The following is a 25925-nucleotide window of genomic DNA, read 5'->3' as shown; positions in this document are numbered from 1 at the left end:
GTGACACTGGGGAGAAGGGTCCTGCCATCCAGAGCCTGAGAGTGTGTGGCCACTGCCGGAGCAACTATCTGATCTGCAGCACAGCCAGGGCCTGAGAAGGAGGCCTGGGACCTACAAGGAACAGACTGTGAAGTGCCCTGATGTCCAGAGACACTGTTTGTGATGGTCCCTGCCACAGAGCGGGGTGATGCGTTTTCCTTCAACCTTTCCCATTTTTCCTTATTCTTTTTTAAAATGGTTTATTAAATAACTTGTATTTGCTTTAAATTGTACGATGTGATCAGTGGGTCAGGGAGGTGCGCAGTGCAAAGAGAGTACCCCGGAGTGGGGACACCCTAGCCCCTGTCCTGGGTGACCACAGCAGGGTTGGGGGTTGAGCCCCCCAGGAATCCTGGGCCCAGCCTTGTTGGGGTTATGAGGACTCTGCCAGACAGGAGAGTGGAAAGGGAGTCCTCAAGGGCAGGGAGGCCTCTGGGTAAAGGAAGTGGGAGCGAGGACTCGGATCCTTTCGCTAGCCCACTTCACCAGGATAGTGCAGAAGCCAGGAAAGTTCCCCACAATAGCGGGACCATTCCCCCGCTTACACGTTGATGCACTGTTTGGAAGTGATAAGTGAAGGCTGCTTTAGACTGCTGATGGTGATGTGACTGACTGCAGTACACAATGCAGCCATCTGCTGTCAGCTGCTTTACACTACAATCCAGGGTCTCCAGCCAAACTACAGCCCTGCTTGCTAGCTCTGATTTGATTCTTCTCCAGTCAAGCAACCAGCAAGGAAAGCATGGGATCACAGGGGAAGTCTCCTGAGCTCAGGATGGACCTGCAACAGGCAGTGAGTAAAGAGGAATTTGTTGAGTAACAGTCTGCTCCACTCCAAAAGCCAGCAGCAATTTGCCAATCTTCCATGCTTCTTCGCTTATCAGAAGTCCACCCCGCTACTCCAATCCAATCTCAAGTCAGAAAAGAAACTCCCTCAGACATGGAATCTTGTGGAGGGAAGCCAGAAATGCAAGATGGAATTGCTGGGTAAAACCCAAAGTGGAAGTCTGGCAAAAGCAGCTGGGGGAAACAAGAGAGAAGAATGATTTGGGAAGGAGTGATCTAATGTTTTGGGTAAGGGGAGAAACTAAGGGCTTGTCTACACTTACAGAGATGCAGCTACACTGTTGTAGTGCTCCAGTGAAGACAATATCTATGCTGACAGGAGGGCTTCTTCCCGAGAGGCAGTAGCTATGTCAACAGGAGAAGCCCTCCCGTTGACATAGCATTGTCTATACCTGGAGTTAGACTCCTATAACTACATCGCTCAGGAATATGGAGTGACAATTTATATGGACATGAATTCCTAGCACAGACCAAGCCTGAGTTTACTTTGAGAGAAACAGGGGACAGAGAACTTGGTTCATAAAGATATTCTTGAAGAACTTTTTATGAACCTTTAGCTCCCTCCATATTGCAGCAATTGGCAGGTGTTTAAAAAAAAATACTAGTAAGGGAGATATGCCTCCAGAACCTTCTTACAAAGGACTTATTCATACACTCTGCAAACACATCTGGACCACCTACCCTTGACTCATTTCCCCATCTCTTCCCCAATTACTAAAAATTACTCCATTCTGAAACCACTCCAATGAAATGCTGAGGATTTCCTGCAAAATAATTATCAGAACTTTGATTTTATTGGAAATTGTACTTTATTAACTGTGAGGAAAAATGATTTCCCTCCGAAAAGAAAGGAATATCATCAGGACAAGGAAGAATTAAATCCTCTTAATCTTCCTGTTCAGAGGCATCTTTAATGCTGCACAAATAGATAGATTTTCCCCCCTTAAGATCAACAGTGAAATAGTTGACAATTTAAATGTTAATACTGGCTATTTTTAGATTTTAGAGATAACACCATAAGGAAAATTCACTTTACTGAGGTGTGACATCCTCTTTCAGCGTGTCTCCAGATTCTAAAAGTTTAACAATGCATTGGTTTGCCCTTTTCATAATTAAAATTCCAGTCTCTGCTCAGGGAGAAGAGACAGGCCTAGCTAAAACATCCATCAGCTCTTTCTCCTCTGTGGTAGTCCAGAGCAGATGGGGACGAATGAGTTCAAGAGGAGTAACTTAGGGGAAGTGAAAGGGCAGGGAAAGAAGAGCCTACCCCAACACCTTCTGCTTCCTATAGGTCTCCCAGTCTGCTGAATCCTTTCTGAAATAAAAAACCTTTTATAGCCTATTTCCCGTAGGTAAAATGATTGCTCCCCATTCACCACTCTGGACTACTTCTCACAAAATTCACAGGTTTGAAGTGGTAAGGTCCATAACAGACATGCTGGGCTGAATATATGGCCAAAGGACCCAGCACCCTCTTTCAGAGAAATTTAGATCGGAAAAAAAAGGAAATAAAAAAGTTAATTAATTAAAGGAAAAATTGAAACACCAAGAGAAACGGAAAGGTAGATGGAAGGAGAAATGAAAATAGGGAAGTGAATTAAAGAATTAACAAGAAAACTCAGGAGACATAGCAAGTAAATATATTTGTTTAGAAATTTCATTGTCAAAATATTACAATGAAACACACACTCATGTTTGATTTAAAATTCAGAGGATAAAATAGTGAAAGGAAAATCTAGAGACATCTAGTTTTGGAAAGGAGATGAACACAAGATCTCCATATTCTTAGGCACAAGGGAAGGGGAACCAGCTTTGATATTCCTAAAATGTAACCAGTTAGTAGTGTTGTTATTTGGCATGTTTGATGTACATCTCTGATGGAAATTTACAAGTGTAGTTGGTGCTTTTGTGCACATTGTTTTTGTTGCCCCCTCCTTTTTTTTTTTTTTTTTTAAAAGAGAAAGACAGACCAATCTTGTTACTCTCAAGTAAAAGTTAAATGGCAGATAAGTTAATACCTGTGTGAGTGTCTAAACCGCTCTTCTCAAAGATCTTCATCTTCCAACATTCAGGAAATCGCATGGGGTATTTTGATATTTTCCAGGGAAGATCCCCCAGGCACATACAGTTTACACTCCTATACAGATTCTTCATATTGATCAAGTTTAAATAAAACCAATTATATAAATGGTGCTCGCCACTGCCAAGGATGAACAAAGCGCCTCACTTGCATATGGACAAGTACTGTGTTATGTCTGACTGTGAGCCTGCCTCAGGGCATGCTTTCCTTTCAGAGACACTTCTTCTCTTGAATTAGTTTCTTTTCCTTGTGGCAATCTGACACCACAAAATGATACTATGCTGAATAAAAACATAGGTCTTATAAAAGTTTAGATTGTGAACTCTGGGATTATAAAACTTTGCTCTTTGTGTTTCTGCACATTTCACCGTTATTTTACACAAGTCATACACACACACACACACACACACACACACACACAATTTTTAAATAGGTACCTATTTTAGGGGCAAGTTTATAGCCAAGATACAGGAAAATTTTAAGGCTGTCAAGCGATTAAAAATATTAAGCGCGATTAATCACACCCGTTAATAATAGAATACCATTTATTTAAATATTTTTGGATGTTTTCTACATTTTCAAATCTATTGATTTCAATTACAACACAGAATACAACGTGTACAGTGCTCACTTTATATTAATGTTTGATTATAAGTATTTGAATTGTAAAAAACAAAAGAAATAGTATTTTTCAATTCAGCTAATACAAATACTCTAGTGCTATCTCTATCATGAAAGCTGAACTTACAAATGTAGAATTATGTAAAAAAAAAAATTGCATTCAAATATAAGAGAATGTAAAATTTTAGAGCCTGCAAGTCCATTCAGTCCTACTTCTTGTTCAGCCAATTGCTCAGACAAACAAGTTTGATTACATTTGCAGGAGATAATGCTGCCTGCTTCTTGTTTACAATTTCACCTGAAAGTGAGAATAGGCATTCTCATGGCACTGTTGTAGCTGACGTCGCAAGATATTTACGTGCCAGATGCGCTAAAGATTCGTATGTTCCTCCATTCTTCAACTACCATTCCAGGGGACAAACATCCATGCTGATGACAGATTCTGCTCAATAAAGCTCAAATGGTATAACTTCAGACATAAATAAGGCCAGCTTACATTGCTTATTTTTCAAATTATATTAACTTGGTTCCTCTTTTACGATTCATAAGCCAAATATGGTTTCTCTGAATTGGACAAAAGGCCAAGCCAGCTGTCATTTTCTAATGTGCCTATTTAGTTAGATATCACTTCCTTTTAAAATGTTACTTCTGAACTTGACTTTCATGGACTTGTAATGTTTTAAAATTTCTTTTTAATGACTGATCTTCTACTTGACTCTTAACAGTCCAGGTACCAAACATAAGAAAAAGCTTAGACTGCTTACAGGTATGCTTGAATATCTACTTTTACAGCACTGCTTGGGGAAGTTTGAGGATTCCCCCTCCCAGCAGGCATGGACTTTCTTAAGTGTCTTAGACAAAACCTGTATTTAGGGTCTTCCCCATCCTCACCCGCAGCTGCTTACCACTGCTTTATCCACTGACAGATAAACACACATGCAGGTATAACTGAAACATTAACCACACTTCTGAGATTACAAGGATAACCTTCTAACTTCTTTAAACACTTCTGGCCTTTAATCTATTACCCCAGTAATACCATGTAGAGCAGCTTTGGTAGGATCATGGATTAGTAATATCCAGCTTTGGGTGGGGAAAGGAGAGGCAAAATAAGGACAATAACTGATACCAGTAAATTATGTGCCTTCCTACTGGCACCTCTAAAATTAAGAGCTACTGACAAATTCAAGAATTCTTTAGAAAATCCTTTACTAAAATTCATATCAAGTTAAGTCCTCCTTTCCCACTTTTTCCTTTCTGATCATTGCTTCAGATAATGTATTTAAAAACTAAACCACCCTACAATTGACATTCATCTATACCACAATCCAGTGTTTCATATCACAAATTTGCTGTAGAAAACTAAATGATTAGGGAACTCTCTCTATGGGCATGGTTTATTTCTAAGAGGTTGGATTCTACATATGCATGCTACCGTACTTCCTTCCAAAGACAATCTAAAGGTGATCTACAGGGTATTTTTATGGCCACACATATAGGTGAAAGTGAGGGAATGGTACACAGGATAAGAGACAGATAATATTATTATAATTAAAGAGAATTCTGTACAAGCTCTAAAGGCAAAGGACTCAGGAATGAGGTGGGGAGAGCAAGACCAGCTGTATGTACTAGTCTATGTCAGGCTTTGGCATAAATTTGGGTGGGATCATGAGATTTGACTTTTCCACAATTTTTAATTTTACCTAATTTTCATAATTAAAAAACAAGAGCTTCCAAGCTTCCAGAGAAAATTCATTTGAATCTGGGAGTAAAAGACATGGATCTCTAACTGCCCTAGAGAAAGGGGAAAAAAAGTTTGTGAATGATTCAAAAACTGTTCAGCTCAAGGAAAAGCTAAGAAGATGGGAAAGTATACAAATGAGGGTCAAAAACTGCAGACGTTAAAGGTTAATTTTACTAGATTAAAACATAGACGATAGACTAGGTTTTCATAAAGTTATAAGAAAAGTGAAGCTTTCGGTCAAGAATCAGTAATATAGACATAAGTTAAATGTGTTACATCCTTTTATTTCAGTCTTTTGTCTGAATTATGTCTATTTACACTGAAATTTCTTTGGGATAGAGGACAATATTATGTTTGTAAAGCACCCATTATGTTTTTGGAATACAAGAAGTTAAGTGCAAAGATCTTAAATTGACTAAACAAACTGTGGAAAAGACATTTGAAAACTGCACCCTAAGGGGCAGAGACTCTTAACTGGATGGAGTCACAAGCAGGGAGTTGTCTTCTTCAGTGGGGCAAAGGACTGGGAAGAAGTAGTCTGTAATGTCCTGAGCTCATGCTGAACTTAGTAACGGTCAAAGGCTTGAATTTTCAAAGAAAAAGGAAGATTAAACTCCTATCACAAGTAAGTAACTGGTAATCTTTGCTGTTACTCTTGGAACATGCTGACTCTTGATAGTTGTGTTTACCACAAGTGAAGTTCTGATGGTTAGGATCGCATACATGCCCCTTTTCCCCCTTTCAAATTTGAACATTTGAGTCCTCATGGCTATATAAGGAAATGTGTCAGTCTTTCCACTCAAAGTAACAAGAAATGAGCTTGATGGAGGAGTCACTTAGAGAAATTCTACGAATTGAGTTACGCAGGAGATCAGACTATAAATCATCATAATGGTCCCTTCTGGTTTTAAAATATATCTAGAGAGTTCTATAATGACAGCCCATTAAAATACCTATGAAGGAGATGTTTCAGGCATGCCATAAATACAGCTTTATGTCTGACTGAATAAACCTTTCACCTCTGTGGTACTGAACATCTGTAAAAGATCCTTATACAAGAATCTGGATACAGAATCTATCTAATCCATTTAGCCAATCTGAACAGAGATTGGCTTCCCCTTGGACTTGTCCTCAAACACCACAGCGAGCCCTGGAGATTTAGGGAAGGATTTTACCCTCTTAGATAACTCATCACCCATTTAGCATCTAACATATGCAACCTGGTTTCTCCTAGTAAGCCCTGACGTTTAGTGAATAATGCCAGATAAAGAGGAACTAGTTTTGTTGGAAACTCTCCTGACAGAAACTAGTGGTGTGGACACCAAGGCAGTTTACCCTAAGAGAACACTGTATACGCAGGATAAACCACCAGATTTGGATCTCACTTACTCACTCTCTTCAGGCTTGTACACCAGTGACAGTTGAGGAACTAGATACATAGGAAACATTTCTCAGAGACACACACACACACACAATAGCTCAAAGGGTGCCCCTACTAATCTTAATATTAGGTTTAGTTATTAGGAAGGGAGAGGCTCTAGTACATGTGGGTAGACATGTCATTCATTGAAAAGAATCTTTTATAGTTAGTATATTCAAAAACTGAACACCTATGTTCTATATGGAAGATGATATGCATGTATGGCTTCCAAATGATTCCTTAATGACCCAGAATTTCAAGTATTTCTTGTGCACTACTTGATCATGTTGCAGTTCTTTGCATTCCAGGTCAAGAGTTTTGACCCAGTCCTATAGATTGAGGAATGACCATATGGAGCTTAAAACTTTCATAAAATTCATATGCAAATTGGCTTGAAAATCTTTTTTTAGCCACTGGAAATATCAACAATAAAAATCAGTTTTTCATAAGAGGGCCCCTCAAAATGGGATGAGAAGAGAGAGGGAGGACTGGCAGCAGCATGAAACTGAACTGCTTAACCACTCTACTATTTCAGGCAAACCACAGTTTCAAATTCCTTGTGCCCTGTATATAAAAAGAGTCTAAAGAATGACAATCCCTATAGGGCAAAGGGAAAGAATGACAATCCCTACGGTGTGAAGGGAAAGAACAGCAACATGTCAGATTAAGACAAGGGTCCCTGCTGGTGCCCCATCAAATTTGCTGTTTGAAAGCTGAAATCAAAGATAGTACTAGGGAAGTTGAGACTGAAGACTTAAGCAAAGACTTCCTTTGGGTACAACTGCTTCTAAACAGATAAATGCATCTAGAGTGTCTGAAGGACTTCTCATCCTGGAAGATGGATTGTAGAAGCCCAAGGATCTTGAACCTCTCTACCATGCCTTAGACATCTTCTGCATAGATCCAGGCTCACCTCCTCTCTCAAATTCTCCAGAAGATGGTTGAACAAATGAAAGAGACTGTCCCAGGCCTTGTAGTTGTTTAAGCAGAGAGCAAGCTGCCAACGAGTATGCCTTCAACTCAGACGATCCCCATTTATTTTTATTGCTCTATTGCACATAAACTGAACAAAATAGCTTCCATCTTTTAATCTTTATCAGCCATGGTCAATGCCGATAAAGAACCCAGAAAAGGATAGCTATTCAAATACCCAGATCCCCACCACAGCATTCAATACAATCAATTGGCTCTGAATCCTAGCAGGAAAAGGACAGAGTACATCACTAATAATTTTTAGGGCCTAGCAGACACTTATCAATGGACCACATTCCCATTCTGCCTCACCTCCAACACATTGTAGAGCTTATGGGCTCTCTCATGTATGGTTGACATGAAGATATTTAAGGCCTATACAAAATTCACCTACCAGTTGGAACTGTCTGAAATAGTCTAGTAATGATAGCAAGATAGCGGTAATGGTGTCACTGGTGAAAAACAGATAGCTTCCACAGTCCTGTGATAATGAAACATCCTGATACTCATTTGTGCCAACAGCTGGTTCTATAATACAGGCCTTCAAGATTAGCATGTTAGACCCAGTGGTATTTAGGCAACTAACTCAACTCAATGGGAGTTCGCTGTCTAAATACCTTTGGGGATCTGGACCTTAGTCTGTAATTCAATTAATGCTTAGGATGTGTCTATGTCATATGCCATTCATCTAGTTGGTAAAATTAACCTGAAAGAAAATAAAATCCAAGATTACATGCTATAAATCATATGACCAGAGTGCCACCTGAAACTCCTACTTTTGCAGCATTCCCTTATGGGGTATCTAACTCTAGTTCCACATCTACACCAGCAGTTTTTAAACACTGTCTCCTGTGGGATCAGTAACTTCTCTGGTGTAGAAGTTCTCTAAACTGAAGAGCTGACGTCTCACATATGAGGCCTGTCAATGGATTTATGAACCTGGATCCTCTCACTGAGTCTTTGATATTGAGGAAGCTGCAGTCAGAGCATCCTTCAGTCTGCTTGAATGCCAGGAAACACAAGAAGTCCTGGATCTAGATGTGAACTGTAGTTAAATGGGAAACCAAGTCTGGGGAATGACAGCATAGATGATTGCTAAATTCTGTGCATGTCTGTTCATTTAGACAATGGTAGGACAAGTCAGAGAGCTCAGTACAACAGTTACTCAAACTGCATTCTCCTAAGCTTAGTAATAGTAGCTCTTCCTCCTTGGTTCAGAGAAGTGCAGCCTTATCTATCACTCCTCCCCATCTTTGCCTTAGAAGGCATTATGCTCTTCTCAGAGAGCTCAGACCCATGAAGGATGGGATCAGAGGCTCATCCTGTGAGCTCTCAGATTTGTGCATTGCCTAACAAAATTGGCTTTAGGATTAAGGCACCTGCCCAGTTCAGGTCTGATCCTCCTGAGACCATTGATGCTGGCTTCCATGACTAGTATCAGAATGTAAGAGCTTTGCCCTCTTTAGCCTCATCTCCAGTGTAAAGGTGGCCTCTGCATTGCCCTAGTCCTCATCCCTTTCTGTGATGGGCTGTTCTCCCAGTATAATATAGAGCAGCCTTAAGACTGGTCTAGGCCATGCTTCTTCCACCATCCAGCTTCACCGTCTACACTACTAGCAGGACTGGAGAGTGGTATAGAAGCCATAACTCCAGCTCTTTACCACTAGAAGTTCTACCTATACTCCTCTCAGGGATGGCTATGCCAGATTCTGTTGAGTGTGCAGCTGCATAGTAACAGAGATTATCAGACATGTTATTGCAACATTATTTAATACAGCAAGAAGAAATATTAACTCTTATGTAGTTCTCATGCAGTTGGAGTGGAAATGATCACTCCTCTTTATGTGGAATCTTGTGCCACTATTGCGCATGTAACCCCACTTCCATCAATGCATGGGGAGGGGAAGTCTGCACACAGCCAGGCATAGGTGGAACAATCCCTGCTCAATGTCTTTTGCTTGGCCAAATATGATAAAGAATGATAGGGCCTGAAGGTAATTTCCATCAAAAGGCTATTTAATGGTAAATTTGCTACTGTTCATACTGCATCTCTTCATGAGATTCCCCAGAGCTGTCAGTATGGTACTGAATTACTTTGCCAACAAATATGAAAATTATAAAGGAAGAGTGTAAGGAAACACCAAATGCTTTATATTCACATACACACCATGACGGATGCTGCCTCTCTCAACCTTTAAGAGCTTCATTGGTTTTGGAAATATAAATGATCACTGTGCACGTGTACAAGTGAAATAGCTGATTTTACGAACACACAGAAATCTGTGGTGCATATTAGGCAACAATAATTTAGCACTCTGTATGACTCTATATTTAAAAATGGAAAATAAATATAAATAGTAAAATTGTACTTACACTGGGATACTTTCAAAGGCATCTTCAAAGTTTTCCTGCAAAAGAATAAGCCAAGAATGACTTTTCAATAAATACAAAGGGTGCGTGTGTGCTGTTTTTTAACAAAAGTGATGACAAAAAGCCACACAGCTACAAAATCAGATTGATTTTATTCTACCACTACAGAAAAAACTCACAATTGGGTATTTATTAGTAAGCTACTGGTGCATGCTTTGGTTACAATTTTAGCTAATTAACCAACACCCTACCATGGTTTATTGCCATTAGAATATGGAGTTGAACTAGTGAGACCTCCCATTTTCATCACACCCCACAAGCAGAGCTGCCCTTTCAGCTGAAGTTTATGGTCCAGTGGTCACCTTAGGCTCACACCTCCTATTATAAAAACTATACTTAGGATAAATAATATATTTAAGATAATAAATATAAAAGCTTCACTGGAAATACTTAATAGAAAATTGGAGCTAAAAGTGCTTACAGGGCAACTGGATTTGTTAACTAGTGAAGAGGCCATTTAAAGTTTTACTCTCCCCATCAATCTTTTCTCCATTCTTTCCCACGGTTGCTTCCTCCTCCTCTCCCCCAGTCCTTTAAATCAAGCAATCATAGAAATGTAGGACTGGAAAGGACCTCTGCAGGTCATCTAGTCTAGTCCCCTGCATTCAAGTCAGGACTATGTAATAATTAGACCATGCCTGACAGGTGTTTGGCTAACCTGTTCTCCAGTTTGTCAACATTGTTTCTGAAGTGTAGAGCCAGAACTGGACACAATGCTCCGGCAGGGGCCTTATCAAGGCAGAGTAGAGCAGAAGAATTACTTCTTGCCTCTTGCTTACAACACTCCTGTTAATACATCCAAGAATGATGTTTGCTTTTTTTGCAACAGTGTTACATTGTTGACTCATATTTAGCTTGTGATCCACTATAACTCCCAGATCCCTTTAGATAGTACTCCTTCCTCGGCAGTCATTTCCCTTTTTGTATGTGTGCAATTGATTGTTCCTTCCTAAATGGAGTACTTTATATTTATTCTTATTGAATTTCATCCTATTTACTTCAGACCATTTGTCCAGTTTGTCCAGATGATTTTGAATTTTAATCCTATCCTCCAAAGCACTTACAACTCCTCCCATCTTGGTATCATCCACAAACTTTATAAATGTATTCTCTATGTCATTAGACAAATCATTGATAAAGATATTTAACAGAACCGGAACCAGAACTGATCCCTGCGGGACCCCACTTGATATGCCCTTCCAACTTGACTGTGAACCACTGATAACTACTCTCTGGGAATAGTTTTCCAACCAGTTATGCACCCATCTTATAGTAGCTCCATCTAGGCTGTATTTCCCTAACTTGTTTATGAGAAGGAGACAATATCAAAAGCCTTACTAAAGTCAAAATATACCACATCTACTGCTTCCTTACTACCCACAATGTTTGTTATCCTGTCAAAGAAAACTATTAGGTTGGTTTTGTCAAGACCAAATCGTGTCAAACCATGTTGACTGTTACTTATCACTTTATTATCTTCCTGGTGTTTGCAAATTGATTCCTCAGTTATTTGCGCTATCATCTTTCCAGGTTAAGCTGACTGGCCTATAATTCCCTGGGTTGTCCTTATTTCCCTTTTTTATAGATTGGCACTATATTTGCCCCTTTCTAGTCCTCCAGTTTTGTTTTTTCTCTGGCCAAATTTCTACTCTGTATAGGTATATTTGTATTAGTTCTTTGTTCCTTCTAGTGTTTGAAATTATTTAGTGAAACACTATCAAATGCTTTACAATCAACTGTTCCTTCATCCACTTATTTTGCAAATCTATCAAAAAATTGATTATGCGGAGAAAATCTGCTCTTGATGGACTCTTCATTGTTCTTCTGCTGTTAGTTTCAGTGACTACACTTGTAACATTTTACTGTAGAGTTTAGATTTACAGATTAGTGAAGGGTAGGATAAGCCTTTATTTGCACTACAGAAAACATTAGAAAATGGTGAGTTTCCATTGCTTGTAGTGCTTCCCCACCCACACACCGTGCAATCAGTTGGATGTTACCTTTGAAGGAGAAAGCACTACCTGTACCCAGTTGCTGTGCTTGCTGCCTCCTTCCCACTTAATACTCCACTTTCAATATTGCTTTCCTAGCTATGAAATACTTTGTGCTTTCACATTTTTATCAACAGCTTTTGAGTCTACCTTTTTAAGTTCCTGACTGAAGAGTAAAGGAGAGAGAGTATACATGAGCCAAGAAAGCACTATTGCAGGAATAAGTAGGTATAAGTACAGGTCTGTTGCATCTTACACACACATTTAACATGCGCGATTTCAGCTTTACGCTGTCAGCAAAAACAAAAAAACAAAGAGAAAACCAACAATTTAAATACCGTTTCTGTAGTGTGGGCAATTCCGCCCGTTATTCAGCTCAATGTAATTTTGACTATACGTGGTTTTCGCTTTATGTGCTAACTGCGGAACAGAACCCTTGCATAAGATGAGACTTGCCTGTACACAGGGAAGAAAGTTGCCTTTAAATCCCTAACCTACAGGCTCTCTAGAAGTTGCTCACATGGACCAACAACAGAAATCCAAGGAGCCTGTAAAAAAAAAAAACTGCTGGACATGAGAGGCGGCAAGAGTGAAGAAAAAGGAGGAAAAATAAAAGCAGGATAAGTAATAGCTTAAAAGACAGATCAAGTAGTTTCTTGTGACTTTTTAAACACTTAGTTATCTATTGATTTTTAGTACTACTGTCTTCTCTCCTTCCATCACTACTGTATTTTCCACTATCAACACATATTTAAAAGAATCCTTTTTGATTTTTTTTAATATCTGATTTTCATAGAACTATATGAAGGAATGGCAGAACATGTTTCATTGGTCTATTACTACTGGTCTTTATTAGCTGGAGGCCTATGGCATAGAGCCTTATGCCTCATAAAACACCAGAGTTGCATGGTAATGGGCCAATAAGACATCCCCTTAGTGCTATAAGATGAACTGAATTTTAAATTTTGCCCTGGATGCATAAGATAACCACAGTTTTAACAGTAATAAAAATGGCTAACACAAAACAGGTATTTTTAAAGTCGCATTCAAGTGAATCTAAGTTTGTCTGATAGTCTGGTTTTGTGACTGGTGAGAAAGGATTTTTACAACAGTTCTGAAGAGTAAAGAAATAAAATAAGTAAGAGAAAATTCTCCTGACATGCATCTTCACTACCATTTCTCCCAAGTAAGAAAGCGGACACCAATGAGGGAATAAATGAATGCAACAATACGTTTCAGTAGAATACTGAATATTTGGGGTCTGGCACGTTGTTTCAGTTACAGTGAGAAACTGATAATGGAATCAGATTTGGTTTGTTTTTTTTAATGCAATCCTGTTAATTTACAAAGAATCTACACAAAGTCTTGTATCCCTGAACACAGTAGAAATTAGACAACTAGAGACAGTTTTTCCTCGAAATTCCAAGTCCCCTTGCAGCCAACACTGCCCAAAAACTCTCTGAGTTTTTCGCAGGGTCATGCTACAAGTGCTTTTCTGTCACTGGTGCCTTCTTGCTGCCTTCTCAGTCAGCTTCTCTGGGTTTTCTGCTGTGTCTCCCTCTCACACTTGCACTTCTCCATCAAACAATAGCTATCTGCCTACATCTGCATCCTGTGAAGCCTCCTCCCACAAAGCTCGGATTCCTGAGCAGTGGACGTGGACGTGGACCTGTGTTTTGTGTAGTGGCTCTTATTGTTTTAGCTATCTTATTCCAAGCGTCTTATACCTATTCTGAATGAAGCACAGCTGTTATGCCCACTCGCCTCAACAAGGTTTCACCCAAACCCCAAACATGACAAATCATTTGAAGTTAAGAATGTACACTAAGAATCAATATGCGAGACCACAAGAAAGCTTTAATGTAGACTGCAGTTATATCTACTTTATATAGTGTTTTAAGGGCTGTCAATTAATCGCAGTTAACTCACACAATTAACTCAAGAAAATTAATTGTGATTAATCACACTGTTAAACAACAGAATGCCAATTGAAATGTATTGAATATTTTTGGATGTTTTTCTACATTTTCAAATTTATTGATTTCTATTACAAAGTGTTTATATTATTTTTATTACAAATATTTGCATTGTAAAAATGATAAATAAAAGAAATAGTATTTTTCAATTCACCTCATATAGGTACTGTAGTTCAATCTCTTTATCATGAAAGTGTAACTTACAAATGTAGATTTTTTTTTTGTTACATAACTGCACTCAAAACCAAAACAATGTAAAACTTTATTGCCTACAAATCCACTCAGTCCTATTTCTTGTTTAGCCAATCGCTAAGACAAACAAGTTTGTTTACATTTACAGGAGATATTGCTGCCTGCTTCTTATTTACAATGTGACCTGAAAGTGAGAACAGGTGTTCGCATGGCACTTTTGTAGTTGGTGTTGCAAGGTATTTACCTGCCAGATAAACTTAACATTTGTATACCTCTTCATGCTTCAGCCACCATTCCAGAGGACGTGCTTCCATGCCGATGATGCTCATTAAAAAAAAAAATAATAAAAAAAAAAAATAAAAAATCATGCATTAATTAAATTTGTGACTGAACTCCTTGGGGTAGAATTGCATGTCACCTGTTCTGTATTACATTCTGCCATATATTTCATGTTATAGCAGTCTCAGATAATGAGTCAGCACATGTTCTTTTTAAGAACACTTTCACAGCAGATTTGACAAAACGCAAAGGTACCAATGTGAGATTTTCTAAAAAAACTACAGCACTTGACACAAGGTTTAAGAATCTGAAGTGCCATTCAAAATCTGGGACGAGGTGTGGAGCATGATTTTGGAAGTCTTAAAAAGAGAAACACTCCGATGTCGAAACTACAGAAGCCAAACCACCAAAAAACAAAATCAACCTTCTGCTGGTTGCATCTGACACAGATGATGAAAATGAACATGCGTCAGTCCGTTCTGCTTTGGATCGTTATCAAGCAGAACCCGTTATAAGCATAGATGTATGTCCTCTGGAATGGAGGCTGAAGCATGAAGGGACATATGAATCTTTAGCACATCTGGCACATAAATATCCTGCGACGCTGGCTACATCAGCGCCATGCGAATGCCTGTTTTCACTTTCAGAAGTTATTGTAAACAAGAAGCGGGCACCATTATCTCCTGCAACTTGTAACCAAACTTGTCTGTCTGAATAATTGACTGAACAAGAAGTAAGACTGAGTGGACTTGTAGGCTTTAAAGTTTTACATTGTTTTATTTTTGAATGAAATTATTTTTTGGACATAATTTTACATCTGTAAATTCAACATTCATGATAAAGAGATTGCACTACAGTACTTTTATTAGGCGAACTGAAAAATACTATTTCTTTTCTTTTTTACAGAGCAAATATTTTTAATAAAAAATAAATATAAAGTGAGCACTGTACACTTTGCATTCTGTGTTGTAACTGAAATCAATATATTTGAAAATGTAGAAGAACATCCAAAAAATATAAATAAATGGTATTCTATTATTGTTTAGCAGCACGATTAATTTTTTTAATCGCTTGACAGCCCTAATGTAAAGTATTTATCCCAAGGAAGGGACTTCAAAGAAGAGCCTAAGCAGGCTCTAAATCTGTTCTAGAAGCTTCAAGAGCTTGACTCTGTCCAGGGATGATGGGAAAAGTCATGGGTAATAGTAGTAAATTTTAGTAAACTGCAGATTAAACAACATTTACTGGGCAAATGCTTTTCATCTAAGCAGCAAATAAATCAGCTATAGAGATCTGTTAGACATGTTACCCACAACACGAAGGGCAGGTCTGAAATCCAGCTTTCTTCCAGGGCTCTGCTAGCACAGTAGAAAACAAATCACTGTTACTGGGACGAGGAATGATTCCCGATAGAACCAATAAACATTTTATCCCTAAAATTTAATTTAGGGGAGAAGTTAAGTTTTAAATTACAGTAAAAAGCCTCCTGACAAAGAAAGGAAAAACAAACAAGAAAATGGTTGACAGGCAGGAAGGTCAAGAAAATGCATGGGGTTTCAACTTGCCGCTCCAGCAGTCGAAAGTGTCAGAGTGGATGCTTGAGATACAGTCCAAACCACTCCAAAAGCCCAAAATCTTTCAAGAGGGCTCTGGGATGTGGCACCCTTTCATACATCATGAGAGTGGGAATCTGTACCGAAGTAAAAGTGTAAATTATATAATTATGGAAGTACCCTACTAGTGACTTAAGTTAGGGCTGAATTCTAAATATGAACTTAAAAGGGGGCACATAATCTTAGTTGTCTTTAAAAATACATTTTCATTTGGTGTGATTTTTTACACACAGCCTTTTAAATTTTCTGTAGAGTTTCAGTTTGGTTTCTGTTCTTATATTTTTAATAGAAATATATTGAATTTTGACTCTGAATGAACATTTTTCCTTTGGAGGCCATCCTTCTGTTGAATCACAGAAGGTTAGTGCTGAAAGAGACCTCAGGAGGTCATCTAGTCCAACCCCCTGCTCAAAGCTGATTGTTTATCTAGAAAAAGTAGATTTGGTGCAAACAAGGAGTTTTTATTTTTTTAAATTGGATTTCAGATCATTTTTGCCAGTTGTTTGAGATCTGTAGTTGCTGATGCATACGTTTTTTTATGTGCACCTGCTCTATATGAGAGAATGTTTTTATTACAGCTCTTGATTCTGAAACATAAGTTGTGCAACAGCTGCTAGTACATAAAGTCATCTTCATCAGCAGTTGCACTTACATCCACCCTACAGGTCTACCCCTACCCCCACCTTTGTGCAGTGTCAAACCCCAACTTAAGTATTAAAAAACCAGGAAATTAATATATGATTATCTTAACTGTGAAGCACTTTTGGTTACTACACACCTAACATACCCAACACAAACCCACAAAAAACAAAACTCTATTGTGACTCAAACTGATAACCTCAACTGTGCCCTCCTAGGCATGCCAGTCTTCCATCAAACCCCTTTACCAAACTATCACTTCACAGAACACCACCACATCCAAAGCAATAGGAAAGTGTAGTTTGGGAAATAAGTATATAGAGAAAGGAATGCTGAAAAGGAGGGAGTTATGGTTGTGGTGTCTATGGCATATACAGTAGTTAATGTTAAGGTGTGTGCCTGTGTTTGAAGATGTTATGTCCTGTTCTGTTAGATGACTTTCTTTTCATTCCCTTGCTTTTGTGGGTTTGGGTCAGGTGTTGTACATATAGTTACCCTAACTGCTCCACACAGTTTTGTATATTATTTTATTAGCACCTTATATTTCAGCATCAATTTTTATTGTTTAAGCCAAAACTGAAGATATTAGAGAAATCTATAAAATTAGTCATTTTTAAAACTAGCTTACTGTGATATTAAAAAAAAGCAACAAGAGAGCCTTCAGGTAGTTTGTATCACGATTCCTTAACAGAAAATGACTAAGCAGACAGCACATCTTTTGTATAAGAAGGATTAAAAATGTGAGGAAAAAGTCTGTATTATGTTCTACACAGTTATATTTTTATATATTTGATGCTTAAAGAGTGTCAAAGATGCTTTCATGTTGCACTAAAAGTGACTTCCTTTCTGTGAAAGGGAGGCATTGAAAACCTGTGGTCACATATGGAAGAACAGATCTCGAGAAAGTCCAAGAGAATCATAGACTTCCATGGACACCAAAAGGACACAAGTGGTCAAATTAACACCCTGCACTTACATACCACACCTTACTTCCAATTGCTATAGTAATATGAACTAATTATTCTTTACTTTTAGCCAATTCTTTAGTGAAATCAAAGGAAACGGTTTAGAAGAGATGTGCTTGTAGTTTATTGGATGTTAGAAGTTGGAGAAGGAAGGTTTAATACTGCTTGGCAAAGAAATACGAAGATAAGCATACAGGCCTAAACTGAGATTTGTTTTCAATTTTAATGAGAGAAATAGGATAATGTGTCTACAGATTACTGGGACGCTAATTAACTTCTTATGAGCATAGGATGGAAGCTGTTACCAACTAAAAAAAGAAAAGCAAATTTTAAGAACTTGACCTATGAAATAATCTATTATGGACACCTTTCCTCTATGTGCTAACAATCCAATGATCGTGTCACACAAGGACAGAATTCAACTGTTACTTAAATGGGCAGTGACAGGAAAACACAGCTACCCTTGCTAGCTAGTTTTACTTGTTTACATATTAAAAACAAGTGTTAAGAAAGAGTGTGATTCATATGACCATGATTCTCAAATGTCCCATTTTACTCTGGAATGGAACAGTTTGCATCCTAATTTTCATTTGTTCCAAAAAAAATGTTTGCGCTATGCCACTTTTCGGAATATCACTCAGAATATCAGGCTCCAATACTTCTATTGCAAAGTATCCAAGATAAGAACTGAAATGTATTTTGAAGGGCTGTTTTACTTCATTTGGATGAATATATAGCCAGTAAAAGTTTATCAGGCAAAAGTGAGTAGGTTTATCTGGATACTAAACAGGAAGGGAACTATCCCCTCCTCCCAAAAATAGCAGCAGCCCTAAAGCTCTTAGGACTATTCTGAGCACTCTCCTCCCAAATACTGTTTCACCCAGTGCAATTATATCAGATGCAATAGCTCAGCAAGAACACAGCTGCTCTACAGAGTTGGTCAGAGACTTCACCACAGGGCCCATGAAATAGAAAATGCTTTAACTGAACAGCCCTAACAATTTAACTGGTATGGGAAAACCAGCAGAGAGACATAAGCAGACTAGCACATTAGCACTACTCCAACTCACTGAGTTGTAACCAGGGCTGGCTCCAGCTTTTTTGCTGAGAGGGACTGACAGACCCGCTGCCAAAATTGCCACTAAAGACCCAAACGTGCTGCCCCTTTCCATTGGCCACCCCAAGCACCTGCTTCCTGTGCTGATGCCTGCAGCCGGCCCTGATTTTAACTGAGAAATCATACCATCTCCCATACCCCAAAGCTACTTAACTAGTACATTTTGCATTCATTTTTTCAGGAGTTTAGAATTACCATTACCAGAGCATTGATATCTTTTAGAATTCAAGTTTCCCCCTGAAGCCTTTGCAAGATGCATCTGAGGCAGTGAAAAATATTCCAACAGCTCATGTGGAGAGCCAAAGATGGAGATGAGCAGCTCACAGAGTTGATCGTATAACAGTCATACACAACCACTAAAGTTGACTTGTGCGTTGAACTGGGATCTTTAACAAGTGGAACACCACTTTTGAGCCTGGACTAACACAAGACTAGTAGGACAAGGCTGTACTAGAGATTTAGAATAGGTAAGGGCAAAAAAAATGTTACTTACCTTCTCATGCACCAGTGCTAGAAAGTTTTTTGTAGCAGTACCTGTTGGGGTAGCACGGCCCACCATCAAGAGCTCCTCAAGCTCTGAAGCAAGGGCATAAATGACAGAGTCACCCTGCCCAACCTTTGTTTTCTTCGCACCAGAAAACATGATAGACTCCAATGAATCAGGGAAGGAGAGGGGATCATGAAATGGACACATGCAACACTTCTCAAATAGTTACAAGGCAGCAAGCAATCGTTTTTCCCTTTGAGAGGCTGCATGTGTCCTTTACACTGTAGGTGAGTACCAAGCTGTTATGTCCGGGGTCAAGGCTCAGAGTTTCATTGGAAGAGGGATTTGCTGTCCTACTGTCCTACAGTTCCTGTAGGATTGCCTTACCTACATATGCATCCTCTCTTGATTGCCAGACATTATGAACTATCTGTGAAAAAGTAGGATTCAAAGACTATGTTGCTGCTCTACAGATATCCCAATAATGGACATGTCCCACAAAAGCTGCCAAGGTCAAATGCGCTTTGGTCAAGTGCCCTATGACTCAGTCAGGAAGTGTTACTCCTTTCATAGCAACGGCTTTTCTATCTCTGACAATTTTTAAAAGATATGCTGTAGGAAGTATTTTTGGGAAGTTCTGTGTTATGCAGGAGGTCAAACTAGATGATCACAATGGTCCCTTCTGGCCTTGGAATCTATGAAATGTGACTCTGGCCATTTTTGCCCTGGGTGATAAAGCCTCTTCCTTACTACCCAAATCTTGAGATAAGCAGATTGAGTAATATAATCCACAGGGGCAGGAGGTGGAATGACTATTTGGAGGACTGAAAGCAACATGAAGAGGTTAGTTGGACAGCAGCAACCCTTCAGTGAATAAAAATCGTATCTGCAGACAGCATTCTGAATATGTGAAACCAAAGGCAAATTTTTCAGTTAATAGTAGCGTGGCAAGGGAATCAGATTGATATTAATCAACATGCAGCAGAGCAAATATTTGTCCCTACGTTTGCTAACACAGCTTGCAGTCAAATTAGCAATGCTCTATGCAGACGTTTTCAAGCTGATTTTACTGGGATTTTAATTGTTGGGTCTTAAAGTGCCCTGGGTGTTCTGATAGTAGTCATGGCACAGTTGCAGGACTGCGAGTTTGGCATGATCTAGAGGAACAGACGCAATCCTTTACATATATGATATCTTCCCAGGAGTCATGTGGTTGTTTATTGACAATGGCTTGCTCGTCGGGCGGAACTCCCCAGGGGGAGGAAGAATGTATCTATGGGAGTATATCCTGGTGAAGAGCTGTGCTGAGAAGGTTACAGGATTTGAGAATGAGGGTTGGTTCCTGGCTGAGGACTCGTGGATTGGTACCATATCTTCAGGACAAGACTTTGGCCTTGCTGTTTTTGGTTCCAAGGAGATATGCGATGATGAAATCAAATAATGAGAAAAATAGGACCCATCAGAACTGCCATTCATTTAAGGCTTTTGCCCTATACAGGTACTCCAGATTTTTACTATCAATGAATATGTGGACTAGATGGTGAGCTCCTTCCAGGTAGAGCCACCATTATGCAAAAGCAGTCTTTATTGCCAGAAGTTCCTTATTCAGTATTTCTTAGTTTAGACCCGAGGGGGTAAGCTTCCTCAAATAATAAGCACACAAGTGTAATACTTGTTCAGGACCAGTCGTTGGGAGAGGAGAGCCCTGATCTCCATACTGGAGGCATCAGCTTCTATAATGAAGGCTTGCATGAATTTGGTGGGCCAATATGGGCGTGGTGGTGAAGGCACATTTTAGCTAGTTGAATGCATGCTGGGCCTCAGGAGACTAGTGGAACTGGACATTTTCCCAAAGGAAAGTGGTGAGGGGCTTGATTTGTTTAAAAATATTTGGGATGAATCGTTGATAAAAATTAGTGAACCTGAACAAGCATCACAAGTCATACACCAAGTGCAGATTCAACCATTCTTGGATGGCTTGGACTTTGCATGGGTCCATCTGGATCCTTTCCGGGGTAAGAATTCTACGGAGGCTTGATCAGAGGAACACTTCTCGAGCTTAATGGTCATGCTGCCACAATAATTCCAGGAGCTTCTGAACATGAACATGCTGTCCAGAGTAGTTGGCGAAGACTAATGTGCCATCCAGATAAATAACTACATACTGGTCTAAAGTGTCTTAGAACACATTTATAAAATGTTGGCACGTGGCCAAGGCATTGGTCATCCGGAAGCACATTACCAGATATTCATTGTGACCGTATCAGGTTTGGAAGGAAGTTTTCCACTCATCCCCAACAAGGTTGTACACCCCCAGAGGTCCAACTTAGTGAGTACACAGGCAGCCCCCAGGGGTAGTGGTTCCTGATAGTTAGATCCCAGGACTGCACTTCTCTGTCAGAGTTGTGCTTTGAGTTCTGGTGACTGTTAACACGTCACTGGGCAGCAGTTTTGAACATACTGCATCCTCGAAGCCTGTGGACCAGAGTTGGAGATACAGGACTCCTGACACAAAGTAAGAGTCAATCCACTTAACTATTTTCCTGATAGATGCTATACAATGTAACTGCAGTCAGTTCTTATTCTGTAAAAAAAAAAAAAAAAAAACAAAAAAAAAAACTGTTCCCACAGGAACAATCTGTCCTTCCCACGCATATCACTTTTCTTCCCTTATCCTTTTTCTATTTGCACATACTTCACTTTACATTGCTTAGAGGGATTTCATAGAACAGAATGGATCTGGTCAGGATATTTACATGCATTAACGAAACAGACTGAAGTAGAATTATTACTTCAGCGCTGCAATCTAGTCAGCAGAGACAATATAACAAATACTTTGGTTAGAATCCTTTAAGTTTCTTGTGATAAAGTTATTTACATTGTGTTATGAAGTCTACCCTCTGCTCCTGCTTGTCCCTTATTTTGAGTTTGACTGGGGGGAGGGATAGCTCAGTGGTTTGAGTATTGGCTTGCTAAACCCAGGGTTGTGAGTTCTATCCTTGAGAGCACTATTTAGGGATCTGGAGCAAAAATCTGTCTGGGGATTGGTTCTGCCTTTAAGCAGAGGGCTGGACTAGATGACCTTCTGAGGTCCCTTCCAATTCTATGATACGTAGCATGGATCAGAACAGCTACTCTGTCTGCCTAGTCAGGCACTTTCATCTGGATCAAGAACAGGAGCAAGCCAAAAGGCCCCTCCTACCCACCAAAGGGAAATGCCAAGACTTGAGAACAGCAAGAAAACCAAACCAAGAGGTGACAGGAATGCAATCAGCAACTGTTGCTGCTCATGCTGTAATGGTGGAAAGAGGAAGGAAAATGCCAGACACAGAAGGGACTGAGAGCAGACCAAGGGACAAGAGATGTATCTCCCTCTTAAAAATGCTAAGAACAGAGAATTTATTCCCCAAACCTTAACCCTACAGGGGTTAGCCCCTATCATTACATTTTACAATAAAAACATGCTATTTCCTGAAAAAAAAGTGTTCCTCACCATCAGATTCCTCCTCCTAAATCAGCTCAGCTGCTGACTGCACAGCAGTGTTGCAATACTGAATCAGTTCTCCTAGAGAGATCTTCCAAACCCAGCAATTTATCTCCTGGTGAAGTTCCTCATCCCCTGATCTGCCCAGCTCACAGATAGAGGTTTCCTAATCATCGTCACTCCAAGTTACACACCACAAGGCACTACCATGTTATCTAACAGCACATTAGAGTGCACGAAAGGGCAAGTCTTCAGGATTCAGCCCAGCTCCTCATAAAATTGGCATGTTTTATCAATCAGAACCAGGACTGATTGCCCTGTAACTGCATACCCAAACAGTCCAAATCAAAATATGTATGCTGATGAATGAACTAGACCAATACTAGAAGATATACAGGTCATAACTACTAAGCCAAGAGATTTCCTCTCTACAGTCTTCCCCTAGAGACTTGCTAAGGAACTTCAAGACTGATATGCAGTACTTGTCTGCACAGCCTTGCTAGCAGAGGAACCACCAATTTTATTGTGGCAATAAACTGATTATTTGAAGACCAGACCAGTGCTTGATAGGAACTAGACTGTCTTGTAATCGTAGTATAGTAGAACCTCAGAGTTATGAACTGACAAGTCAACCACACACCTCATTTGGAACCAGAAGCATGCAATCAGGAGGCAGCAGAGACAAAAATAAGAAAAGCAAATACAGTACTGGGTTAAACATAACCTACTAAAAAAAATAAAGGGAAAGCAGCATTCTTCTTCTGCACAGTAAAGTTTTAAAGTTGTATTAAGTCAATGTTCAGTTGTAAACTTTTGATTCAACAAAACATTATGGTTGTAAGTTGTTATTATTTCTGAGTTATGAATCACCTCCATCCCCAACGTGTCTGTAACTGTGAGGTTCTGCTGTACATGAATCCACTGTACCACACCCTCTCCATACTATAGCCTTGATTCTGAGCTGCATCCAATCTACAAGGAGGCAGAGGGCAAAGGTGGCTATATACCGAATCACTTCATCCATCCCTAGTATAAAACCTGGCTGTTTAAATAGGCTACTTGTATTTGCATTTACTGGGGGAGAAAGTAGCTAATCAGGAAAATATTTTTTCCAAATTACTGCCCCATTCAATTTCTCTCTATTAGAACAGGAGTTCGACCTAACCCTAGGTAATTGTGTAAAGGAGTTTCATGAAAGATCACTCATATGGCATGGTATAGAGAATGAAACAGTTGGAGAACCAGCTTATTAGAACTTGCTCTTCAGCCTTTAGTTTAATAAGTAATAAGGCACCAGGTTCAACTAGTCTGACATAATTACAATTAGTAATCAGGGCAAGGTTTGTCACTTTCAATCCTCCCATCTGTGCTAAGGAAGCACTTGTTGGTAGAGTTTTTTTTAAACATATATAGTACATTAAACATCTGATTTTTTTAAGCATTGCTTGTTAATAACTGCTTCGTAGTCCCCCAAAATACTGCTGTGCTTCTGTTACTAACTACTAATGTTAACTTGGTCACAGGTAAAATCACCAGGTACAAAAAAAAAAAAAAAAAAGGAGTTTTAATATTTAATTGTTAATTCCTGGTGGTTGTATCAGGCAGTGCACTGTAACAATTAACATATACAGAAGCAAGTTACGTATAAAAGAAAGCTACTACATCACATTATGTGAGAATGATTTCAAGAAACATGTCACCCAGACACACAAGGAAGGATAAGGAGATGGTGGTTTGAGTTGTCTTCTGCAACTATGAATTGAAAACCTGATTTGTAGCATGACTACAAAGGAGGGAGTGGGTCAAGCTGACAGACTACTTCCTGGCAAAATTAAAGGAGGGTAGAATATCAATAGCTGAGGTGAGGAGCTCATTGCCTATCCTGAACTTTATACCATTTAAACCAATTACAAGTAAAGATGCTCACAGTTTCTATAGATTTCTAAAGCTACCAAGAAAAACAGTACAAAATACTTAAACTGATGTACATATGCATCTTGGGCTAAATCTATAGCAATACAAATACCAATCACCCACGATTTTAGTTCTCCTTCATGTGATGTGTTTGAACCCACAAATCTCTTACAGTGCAACCAGCTGGCATTAGAAAGTCAGGTTTCCTTTTTAAGTGTACATATGAAAAGACATTTGAGTAAAAAAATATCAGTTTATAATTTTTATTAATACTTTTCAGAGGAAACTGCCAAACAAGAGGATAAACTGACTTAATATGCTACAAGAGTGATTCAGAAAGGCTGCCTTTGCTCATGACTGGCAGAAACAAATTTAAAAATCAAGTATGAAAAGAACATTAATATTACCAGCTTAGGTATTGGCTGCCTTCTGTCAAACACGGTAGGCCGAAATAGAAAACTAAGCCATTTTTTTTATACATGTATCCACAAAAATGCACTAGTTATATTATTCACCACATATTTAGTACCACTTAGCAGTGGGAAATTCCAGTTCATGGTGGTCAATGGTTTAAACGTTTTTCCATCCTCATAATTTTAATTTCCTTTAAAAGAAAGGCTTGTCATGATGTAATTCTTGCTGCAATCTTATTATGCGATAATGATGTCGCCATTATGGAGTTTTAAAGAGTCTCTGTAGACTACTTTTTTCTGACCAGTCAACAGTATTGCCTGCAATATTGAAACAGCAACATGCTTAGTAGCTAAAGTTCTGTACAATTACAGAAGCTCCTTCTGATAAGGGATTAATTAACATGACATTTGTCCTGAGCCAACCTGTTTACAACAAAACGAAGACGGCAAATAAAACCCTACAATAACTCTCCTAGGAATGCATAAGTAACTTCCACAATGCCACTGGACACTAGAAATTTTATTGGTGGGGTGCAAAACCCATTTAAAAATCAAATTGACACAGCCAATTTTCATAGTAGTAAGGAAAACAAATGATTTTATAATCTATATCTACACTTTTTAGAGTGGTGTCTTTTCAATAAGCTATTAGAGAATAATGCCTAATATCAAAAGGTACTGGTGCCTCATTTAGAATACATAG

The 25925-nt window shown here is 39.0% G+C and overlaps 1 protein-coding gene across 1 annotated transcript in view; it reads right to left on the bottom strand.

The window, feature by feature from the left end:
* TTC39B (tetratricopeptide repeat domain 39B) overlaps positions 1-25925 on the bottom strand; it is a 103729-nt gene that overhangs the window by 62904 nt on the left and 14900 nt on the right. Inside the window, exon 2 of the mRNA XM_050942923.1 lies at positions 10096-10130. Coding sequence (XP_050798880.1) covers positions 10096-10130 — 35 coding nt within the window. The remainder of the gene's footprint in view (positions 1-10095; positions 10131-25925) is intronic.

Source organism: Gopherus flavomarginatus, chromosome 3 (genome assembly GCF_025201925.1).
Source record: "Gopherus flavomarginatus isolate rGopFla2 chromosome 3, rGopFla2.mat.asm, whole genome shotgun sequence".
NCBI classification, from domain to species: Eukaryota; Metazoa; Chordata; order Testudines; family Testudinidae; genus Gopherus; species Gopherus flavomarginatus.
Note: the sequence above shows the minus strand (reverse complement) of the source record. Positions and strands in the feature narration are given on the sequence as shown.